We start from the raw sequence: 10,761 nt of genomic DNA, 5'->3' as shown, positions 1-10,761 counted from the left end.
GACTCCCCCCCTGCCTTTTTTTTTTTTTTAAACAAAACATAATAATAATATATATATTCTATATTTTTTCTTTTTCTTTACATGTTCTACATCTGAAGTGGTCTTAGGGCAAAAATGACAAAAATAAAATGGCTATTACTGCTGAACTAGATCCATTGAAATTGAATGACAGTACTTCTTCTCATGCATTTTCTGAAGAGACTTCTTGGATCCTCCTTATGTGCATCGGCCAAGTCACGTGGCAAGATCGCTCACTCAAACCTGACTCTGAAATGTGCCTTATGTGGCATTGTTCTGGGTCACTGCTCCCTAAATGGTCTCTTATGTCTGACCTCGCTACTTGTGCTGCATGCTCAGCTTGACTGTTTCTATCAAGAAAGCCACTGAATATACTGTAAGCCTTCTCTGCAGAGGATCGGGGGGAGGGGGGGCTAAAACCGTTTAAACATTCAGAAAGTGAAGCACACTGTTTTTTTTCTCCTTCCATCTTTGTTGAGGTCACTTAACCAATCAGATATAACCTCCTCTATCTGTTTTCCTTCATGTCTGATTAATAATGTATTTACATAAGAAGGGAGGATATCACTGTGGCAAAACCCATAAATGCTTACTCAGATTTTACAAAGTTGAGAGATTGGAGGGATCAGTTTGCCGTTAATCTCAGCAGCTGATGAGTTGTCTCTTTTTTTGCCAAGTCACACTGCAGTCAAAGCTCTCTGTGCCTCAGCATGGAAAGAAGGGACCAGGGCTTTGTGAGACTGCTGCAGTGAAAGCTGAGGGTGACTGTTTGATGGCCCCCAGATGTAAAAGGATTATGAAAGTCTTTAGCGATGCAGCCAATCAAAAAAAAATCTTGCTCTATCACCAACTAATATACATCATGTAATAATAAATGTAATGAATTTATTTTTTCTAAGCTTTGTAGAAATATGTAAATGTCTATAAATATGTGACTTTGGTTGTGCAAGTGCTCAAGATGAAAACACGTTTACAGCTACATCAGTGTGACACAGGAAATGGATATGCAAGCTTCCATATGTGATGTATCATAATACATCGGCAGAAATGTTTATTAATGCTTTGCAGTGCATACTGTATTTATGGTAAATAAAAACATTAACTTTTACAATGGTGTGGGGGCTTTTTGTGTGTGTGTATGACTTACTGTAAAGGTGTAAAGTAAAGTTGTTGCTTTAGGTTATTGAACTCTGGCTTTTATCATCCTTTGGAACATTAATATGTTTAACAAGATTCATGGCAAACTGTTATTAGATTATGAATTAACTTTTATAAAAGGCTGTTTTACAGAAAAGGTCCTGGAGTTACCAAATTCATTTGGGTTTATCATGTAGGGACCTAGACTACCTACCTGCCCCCAACTAATAAAGCTGAAATCTCAGAAGATCCACTTCTGATATCCTGAGTCAAACATGCCACTTTCATTCTTACAGCTGGGCATCATGTCCCCATTTTCAGATAAGGTTTTCCTTCTCTCTATTTAAGATGTTTTTTTTAGGAAAAAGAAAAAATTGGCATCTTGTTTCTGCTTATTTGGGTTTTATATGATTAGTGCTACCCACACCAGCTGGGTTTCTGTCTTGGTGTCCATATCCTATGTGGTTAGATGATTCAAAGTTGTTGTAGCTCTGTTTTTAACTTCAGAGATGACATCTGGTCAGTGTTCCTCCTGAATTGCCTTTCATTTTTTTCCTGACGTGAATACATTGTGCTTTAAAGTAGCACGGTCTGATGAGTTTTCCCTGTCCTTTGCTAGGTGAGTGACTAAGGCACAATTAAAAGCCTTGGGGAAACACAGAGTCCCACCTGGGAGCTGCAGAGTAGAGCCACAGACTTCACTGCTGGTTCAGATAAGGAACTGCGGGGCCTAGTGGCACGTAGATATCTATTCTGGATATACAAGTAATAAAAATGTAGACAGCACTTGATCACATATGTTTTTTCAAGGTTAGAAAGCTTTTTTTTTAAAGAATAAAAATAAGGCTTGAAATGTCTTTTCCTCCCCTGTGAATACAGCCCAGCCCAGACAGAAATTCTCTGGAGATGCTCCCTTGACAGCCAGCCTCAGCCGTACTTTGGGTGTGGTTATGGTTCATCAGACAGTTTATACCTGTGTGTCCCCAGAGGCCTCTAGGAAACATGTAATTCTATATCACCACCAAACAGGAAAGGCTGACTGGAAGAGAAAACTGGTTTGGTAAACTGATTATTCAGATTTTCTTCCATTGTTGCAGCAAAAATTGAAACTAAGATCACTGTCAAACCCAAGTGACAAAGGGTGAATGGAGCTGTTGCTACCACACAAGCATTCACTGACTCATTTTTAGTGATCCACAGGTGTAATATGGATTACTACAGCAGCCTTTGCTCTGATGAGTGCTAATCTGGAATGTTGGTTCCAACTGCTGTGCCTCTGTAAGACCCAGAGAAGCTGAATGGAGGAAATAGTTTAAACAAAAGGTAATGAACACTAATGTTCAGGGTCGTCGGAAATAAACGTAGATGAGTTAAGTTTGGTCATGCACTGTTTGCTTCGGCATGGCAGCCTTCCCGTTTGTCCCCTCCACATGCTCAGTGGGGTGGAATATGTCTGCATGAGCCATGAAGCCATCTGGTGATGCGGAACAAGTGGCAATGCCAGAAAAATTAAAACCATGGGCTTAATTCGGCCTCACACAGTCGCCTCACATTCCAGCTCATGCGTAAAACAGGTCTCTCTTGATTCTGTCACATTCAAGAGGCGGGTCCTCTCCCCAGAAACCAGGGGCAACTCCTCTCAAACCCTCCCAGCAACAGAAAACAAACCACTGAGTGCTAATAACCTGCAGTGCGATATTTGGGTCACAGTGAGAAGATACCAGCCTATATATTGTAGAGCAGCATATGCATGCATGCAGCCAACCACGCGTGTTGCCAACTGATTTAACACCCCCACCACTAGCACCCCGTCCCTTAATGTTCAGAATTAGCCTATTATGAATATGACCAGTGATCGATGGATAAAACAAAAGTCCTTCACTGCCGGTTGATGAGTGACAGACCCCACTGATACAAAGGGCTCTGTGAGTCGAGACGTCGCCGCTGAGGGATGATGGCGAGAGGGAGGGAGATGGTACAGTAGGCTGCTGAGGAGACGAGGGCGGGGTTTTCACTCCAAGATGAAGCAAAGTAAAATAAAATTGGCTTCTTGCAGCGGGCGCATGTACTGTAGACTCTACGGGCAAACATAAGTCTGTACAGGGGAGGGAGGGTGGAGGATGTGGTCACAGGAGCGTCTCTTCTGTCTTCATGTAATTTCACCTTCCCTGTGAAGCTTGTGATCCTGTTGTTTCCCCTAAGCTGCAGGTGTTGTTTGTGTGCTTTTCTACATTTTAAACGTCCTGTGCGCCTTGACCGGTACTACACCACATCATCGTCATCTGTAGCCATGTCGGACTCTGAGGACATAACGGAGTTTGCCAGCATTGTGGAGCGAATCGAGCGCGGCGAGGTGAGTCTCCTCCGGATGATTTACGGTGCCTCTGCCAGCGTGCACCGTGCACCGGCAGCAGCAAGCGGTGCGCCGGCCTGCAGAGCTGTCTGGGAATGGGGAGGGATGCTGACAAACCGAAGCCACTACCTATTCTATTCTATTCTATTCTATTCTTTCAGGATCAACGCTGTCTATTCAGTGATAATACATTATATTATATTAGCCTATACAATAGGCTGCACTCTGTTGTAATATTCTAAAATGGTCTACGTTATTAACAGGTTATCTTCTGTTCCATTCATTGGATTTCCCATAGTTACAGTAGATCCACACCTATTTTATTTCTATAACGCGACTTCACCTGCATGCCACTGCTATTCTGACCAAATCTATTCTGTTACATTCCATCCTATTAGCCATTTATGTGGCTAATATTAAATAAGGACTCGCCCCAACCACTGGATTCTATTTCAACATTGATTTGAGCAATAATAGGTCCTCTTCAATTCAATTCAGTTAAAAGGGGCTTTATTGGCATGAGCGTTTCAACAAAACAGTGTTGCCAAAGCATCAAAACTAAATGTATAATTCATAAAAATGTAAATATTTGGACATTGCATATTCTATTAATAGTCTATAGAGCCACACTTACAGTATTCTATTGTATTCCAATGCTAGTACCAACCATTTGTATTCGTTGATATCACATTATATTGTTCATTACCTATACTACTTATCCTGAGGGGGGGTCCTGGGGGGCGGGGCAATCCCAGCTAGCACTGGGCGAGGGGCGGGGCTCCGGGTGGCTGGCGGGGCTCCGGGTGGCTGGTGTTCGAACCCATAACCTCCTCGCTCTGAGGCACCAGGCACCGCCCCACATTATGTTGTATTACCACAGTTTATTCTCTTCTGATATTGTGACATGATCTGAAGCCTTACCGTGACAGTTAGCTATTTTTATAGAATATTTAATGGTTTATGACAAATAAATACAGGTCTATCCCCATAATTCTGTTCTTTTTTCACTTTATTCTAACATTGTATTGAGTTCTGCTATAATAATTGAATGGATATAGATAAACTGACATATTCTATTATGTTCTATTCTATCGTTTTCCTGTAAAATGTCGGTTGTGTGTCTTGTAGCATGAATTATATTAATGTCAACACTATGCGGTTCAAAAGTATTGATTTAACTTTAATCTTTTGGTGTGTTATACTTTACATTATATTATTAGATACTGATATGCCCCATAACTCTGTTCTGACATTGTAAGTTTGAGGTATTGAGAGGCCCTTTTCTGTAATTTATTGAAAGATCCACACATTCTGTGTTCTCTTCTATTGTATTCTGTTCTAGTCTTATCACGTTTATTCTATGTCAGGGCTTTAAGGCATAGACTTCTCTTTTATTTTGTGCAAAAAAGTGAACATAAAGCGTTTAATTAGTGGCTTCAGTCACCGAGTGTCTTGGCAGGCAGTTCAGACTTTTGTTAATATGTGGTACACCTGACAGTAGCTGTGTGGTGAGACAAGCACTGGGTTTCCTGAGGTGTGTGTGTGCATAGGGAAGAGGTCTGTACACCTTTCACCCATTTCAGACTGACAGAATGTGTTGGAACATATCGACTCACACAATCCTTAACGTTCATCCATGTATGCATGAGCTGTGTGAGCTGTGAGCTACACTTTATTGACTCACTAGTTGGCTACAGTTGCTGAATTCGGTGAAATTTTAAAGTTTAATCATTCCTGTCTCGCACAGTGGTCAGCCAGATTTACTCTTATTTCTGGAGCATCAGAATGATCTGGGACAGTGTTAAGAAGATGACAAATAAACACAACATTTAGCAGAAGAGATTCTTTATTGGGTCTCTTTCTTTAGGGTATATATTACACAATAACATTTTATTTTTTGGACATTTTATGATACTGTGGTGGCGTCTGCAGTTTTTTACACTGTTGTGGGCTGGGCAGGAGGTAGCATGGACAGGGACAGAAAGAGACTTAACAAGCTGGTTAAGAGAACTGGGTCTGTCCTGGGCTGCCCTCTGGATTCCGTCAAGGAGGTGGCGGACAGAGGGATGCTGGCAAAACTAATATCCATCATGCATAACCTAACCCCTCCCATCCCCTGCACCACACAGTACAGGCTCTGAACAGTTCTTTTAGCACAAGACTGCCACATCACCAGTGCAAGAAGGAGCGTTACCGTAGGTCATTCCTCCCCACAGCAATCAGACTGTACAATACAGCACTGCAGTGATAAGATAGGTGAAATTATGAGGGACTATGTAATAATCTACTGTGTTGCAATACTTAAATCTTGGTGGTAAAATGCATGGTTAATATGCACATATGTAAATTCTTGTCCTTGATTTCTCTCAAATACTTTATATTGTCTTGTTTTAGGTATTTTTGAGTAGTTTTTTAGAGATCCTCATGGCTGAAATACAGGCATTTCCCTCATTATGGGATTAATTATGGGAGTAATGTTCTTGCCCTTGATGTCTCGATCTCTCTCAAATACTATATCTTGTCTTGTTCTTAGGTATTTTTGATTTGTTCTCAGAGATTAATTGTGGGAGGATCATTCTTGTTCTTGATTGTCTCTTAAATATTATATTCTGTTTGGTTTTAGATACTTTGGACTTTGTTTCAAGATGTTCTCATGGTGTCTTGTTGCTGCTCTCTATTGCTGCTGGAACACAGGAATTTCCCCCCTGTGAGATCAATAAAGTCCTACCTACCTACCTACCTACCTACCTACCTACCTACCTGCCTAACAAGATATGCCTTAATAAATTTATATCCCACATTTATTGAAAGTCTAGTAATCTGTAAATAGTAAAATATATCCAGTCAGTTGGAGCCAGGGTTACATAGTCTGTGGAAATGCACAAAAATTATCCCTATAATAAACCAAATTCATATAAGCAACTGAAAAACCTTTTGAGAATGAAAATAAATAAAATACTTTGAAAATGATCCATAATTGTGTAGAGTATGTTTTAGTGGACAGACAAGGACCAATACCCCCACCCCCCCAGTTTGATTCCCATGGCTCGTAAAAGTCCCCACAGACTGCTCCCACTGAATATTTAAGTGAAAGACTTTACTATTCGCTGGTTTACCGCTCAGGGGCAATAGACTAAAATGAACTGCAGACCTTACCAATAGCCACTGCAGTGAACAGTTAGCAGCTCATAAATCCCCTGAAATAATGGGAGGGACCCTGACATTAGTAGAGACTATAAAATAAACAAAAGTTGTAGTTTAAACTTGCCCCTTTTGTAAAGTTGCCTATAGAAACCCTATGTGTGGGGTGAAGACTGTAGACCACTGTGAGACCAGAGGTTCAGCAAAACTGGCCTACAAATACTAAGGAAGCTCGATGGTAGAACCTGAGTGCCTCTGTTTTAACTTTCAATTGTGATAATACGCTGGTACATCGGCAGTGAGCAAACCAAAACAAAAGAAAGATGAAAAGTCGGTCACACTCCCAACCACCTCCACTACTGCTTTTGCATTAGAAAACACACATTGCATACATCTCGTGTTTTCTGCTAAAAGTCCAACACTGGTAAAGGCACAAGACATTTAATCCACCACCCAATTACTTCCCCGTCTCCTCATTTAATGTTTATTTTGTGTATAAGAGGTGCTTTTTAGTCATGCTACTATTGCAGTGTGTCCACCGCTTTGGTCCAGCAGTCTTGGTAAACACTGAATTGACTACAATGTAATCCTCAGAATTTACTTTTAATGCCAACAGCGGGTTGACATTTGTGGTTCAGAGCTGAAATACTTCACCGACTACAGGATGGATTATTATGAGCATGAATTTACAACATATGGGTTTTGCCCTGACATTTTTTAACCACATTCAGGTTCCTTGGAGGATGATACTTGCTTTGGTCATCCCTCACTTTTCATCCAGTGCCAGCTGCAAGGTTTTTGCTCATTCAGTAAAATACAGTAGCTGAACATCAGCTATCATCAACATCAGCACCGTTGGTTTATAACCAAATACCTGCAAAACGAAAGACAATAGAACAATTGGATTTTCTGTTTAGTGCTCGCAGATGTTAGCATGGTAACATAGTAAATAGATTTAACTGTATGCAAATGGACTTCTCTTTCACTCTCTCACACGCACGCACGCACACGCCGTGTTCCCCCACCCCCTGCACGCAGCAGTGATTTGGCTGCTGATTCACGGCTGCGCTGCGTCTATCAGCAGCGTCACTATTTAAATTCACTCGCCGTAGTTGTCCGCATCCTCTGCTCGTGTGCGAGAAGTCGTTTTTACCCCGAACATAAACTCCGGAGCTCTGTTTACCTCCATAATGTCCACGGAGAGACGACGTAGTAGTTCGATCGCGGTAAGTGGGAGAAGAGGGGATGTTTGGCGTTGGGGGTGATGATAAAGGCGCTTTCCACTGGTCATTGTTTAACAACTTGTAGATTCTCTGCCGTGCACGTAAAGAGACCGGTGATTGTGAAAGGTTAAACATTTAGCTGGAAGCTGCTGCTTGTGTGTGTGTCCATTCATTACTAATTGGAGTGTCTTTGGTGTTTCTATGTGAACCGTCGGAGCTCAGCAGTGTTTGCGGTTTTCTGTTTTTAAAAGTCCTCGATCCTTCTGGGTATTGTTAAAAACACGTGCACAGGCGTTTCCCGTCATTAAAGTTTGTTCAGGCAGGCAGAGGATCGACTTCACTGGGATGGTTTTCACGGCACCTGAAATGAATCGGTCACAGAACATGGCAGGACAGTTTTTTTGGGTTTGGAGTTTGTAAAAACGCGAGCTTCTGGAATCGTGTATCATCACTGTTTGTCTATATTTAGCTGGGCTTAATCACGTCTTATGTAATGTATCAGAAATAGTAAAGACACAATGGCTGGCTCAGTGTGACTGTGCTCACCTAAAAGGACCGTTTTCCTCACCTAACTATTGTAGGAAACTGTTTTCACAGCTGAGAGTGCAGACAATAGTCGTGCTTCAGCTGCATCTACAGTGTCCTGTAGCAGGTTGTTCTGACAATCAGAGAAAGCCTATCCTGTGTCCAGACACGGAAGTTGCCAGGCTTATTCAGGACTGATCTGTGATGCCATTTCTGTCTTTGTTTCTATGTGAAGTCTTGTTAGTTTAAGAATGTCAGCAGTCCTGGTTCCTCATGTTGAAGTACAATTTTCCAAGTGTAGCAGTTTTCAGTAATCATGCCTCCCTCCCCAGGTCCCGATCAAGAACATTGAGAGGGAACTGCTCTGCCCAATCTGTAAGGAGCTCTTCACCCACCCCCTGATCCTGCCCTGCCAGCACAGCATTTGCCACAAGTGTGTCAAGGAGCTGCTGATGCAGAACCATGAGGACTCTTTCGATGCCGGCTCCGAGTGCTCTCTGCCGGGCAGCCCCAGGTCCAGGGTTTCCTCCCCTTCCACGGAGAGGCTAGACAGAATTGTGAGATCAGGTGGGTCTCAGGGTAAGGAGCCAAAAATATTTTTTCTCTGCAGGTGAAATCGATATGCTTCTTACAGGAAGAATTTTATTGTGGAGGGAAGTGGATCTCACATTTGACCAAGGTTAAAAGCATTTTAACAGCAGTGTGAGGCAGTAGAAGGAACCGAGCTGTTGGGCAGAGTGGCCAGCATATGAGCTGATAGAAACTGACAATCACTTTATTGCTGCACAGGAAATCTTAAGTGTCAAATGCCTCTCAGGCTGTTAGCAGTAGCTTCCAGTACACATTTTGTATCTGTACTGTTAACTTCCTGTTATGTTGTGTTCTTCCCATTTCCCTTAACTTCAGTTTTTAGCTCTGTCATCTGTGGCTTCATTCAGCAGGTTTCAATCCTGCAACTGTAGGATTCACCTCCATTGTAGATGGACGAAAAGGCTTAATGTTTCTCAAATAAATGTGTGGTTGCAAATAGAAACTGAAGGGTATATTCAGTTTTCCTCAGAAATAAAAAGGGCAAGAGGTGAAGAGGATTTCAATAAGCAACTCTTTAGCCTATGCAGATTTATGGTTGAGAGTGAATGGGCACTCTGAGCAAGACAAACAATGGGCCAAGCATTATTGTCTGATATCTGGGGCCCAGCCACAGTCTCTCCTTCTCTTGCCCTAGATAAACTAGAAGAAGCATTAAAAATGATTTTGATAAACTTGCCACTCAGCCATAACAGTGGCAGTCGTCACTTCTTCTTTTAATCCTGTCTGCTTTCATGGGCTCCTTTAGAGGAACTTGACAAGCTATAGGTTGTCTACCATGGAAAAAGAAATGTTGATAACTCACTCAGGCCTTAACTGACTTGACGATCTGCTTCTGATGGCCCGGGGGCATCAAACACTCTCCTAAGTAATGCAAGGAACAAAGAAGAGTAGCTCATTTGTACTCCACTTTTAATTGGACGTGCAGGCATGTGAGTGAACATGGTTGCTAAATGAACTTGCCATTTTTTTTTTTTTTTTAAATTCCCTGCTAAACGCATGGCATTGCTGCAGCCAAGCTTGAGGCGCTCTGTCTAAGGCTTGCAACCAGCACGGCGGGACACAAGGCTGCCTTCTGAGGGCTCTGGGCTACAGGCCACTTTCATTATGATGTCTCATTTGTACTCTTGTCCACTCTAGTTGACAAGACCAGAGCTGTGTCTGGGTTCCATACCACATACTGAGCAGGTCTTGAGAATGTAGTGGAAAAGTGGTACACTGTGACAGTTGGTGTATGTATGTATATATGTAGGTCTGTGCATACTGTAATATGGAACTGAGACTTGGCAGTGTGTGTGTGTGTGTGTGTATATATATCTCTACCTATCACTGACTGGTTTGTGCTTTAAAAATAAACACAGATTCATATTCAGTAGCTGAGCTTGAATATGTGGTGTGCTATATAGTGAGAAGTAACAAAATGAGGTATTTGGGTGTTAGCTTAAAGTGCCAAGCACCAGAATACAGTGAGGTGAACTTTTTGGGAGCTATTGAGCCACCGCTGAGACCTGGCTGTCAGACACAGCCTCCCTCATTCAACCTGAATAGTTCATTCTTTACTGGCAAGGCTGCAACTGTTGATGCAGGAAAAACTAAAACCCTGCGTCTGGGTAAACAATGTCTCACCTTGCTGAAAGCCACTTTGTCTGTTCTATTCCTGAATTCTCATTATGGCTAAATGCAAATTGATGCACTGTTTTGAAGGCATTTAAAGTAAGTTTTTAAATTGGTGTTTCATGAAGAAACCCCAAGTTCTTTAACATGAACCATCCAGGG

At 42.0% G+C, this 10,761-nt stretch overlaps 1 protein-coding gene across 3 annotated transcripts in view; it reads left to right on the top strand.

Annotated features, from left to right (window-relative positions):
- Positions 1-3,280: 3,280 nt before the first annotated feature.
- The window catches only part of trim36 (tripartite motif containing 36), a 24,011-nt gene continuing 16,530 nt past the window's right edge, over positions 3,281-10,761 (top strand). The window contains exons 1-2 of one of the 3 annotated variants that reach the window (XM_020602471.1): positions 3,281-3,508; positions 8,730-8,976. In XM_020602471.1, the coding sequence (XP_020458127.1) occupies positions 3,446-3,508; positions 8,730-8,976 (310 nt within the window). In that variant the 5' untranslated portion in view covers positions 3,281-3,445. Of the gene's footprint in view, positions 3,509-7,717; positions 7,876-8,729; positions 8,977-10,761 lie in introns of those variants that run through there. The other 2 variants (XM_020602472.1, XM_020602473.1) reach the window with 2 other exon arrangements.

Source organism: Monopterus albus, unplaced genomic scaffold (assembly GCF_001952655.1).
Source record: "Monopterus albus unplaced genomic scaffold, M_albus_1.0 scaffold56.1, whole genome shotgun sequence".
Lineage (NCBI taxonomy): Eukaryota > Metazoa > Chordata > Actinopteri > Synbranchiformes > Synbranchidae > Monopterus > Monopterus albus.
The sequence above is the reverse complement of the archived record's forward strand: the minus strand, read 5'-3'. Positions and strand labels throughout refer to the sequence as shown.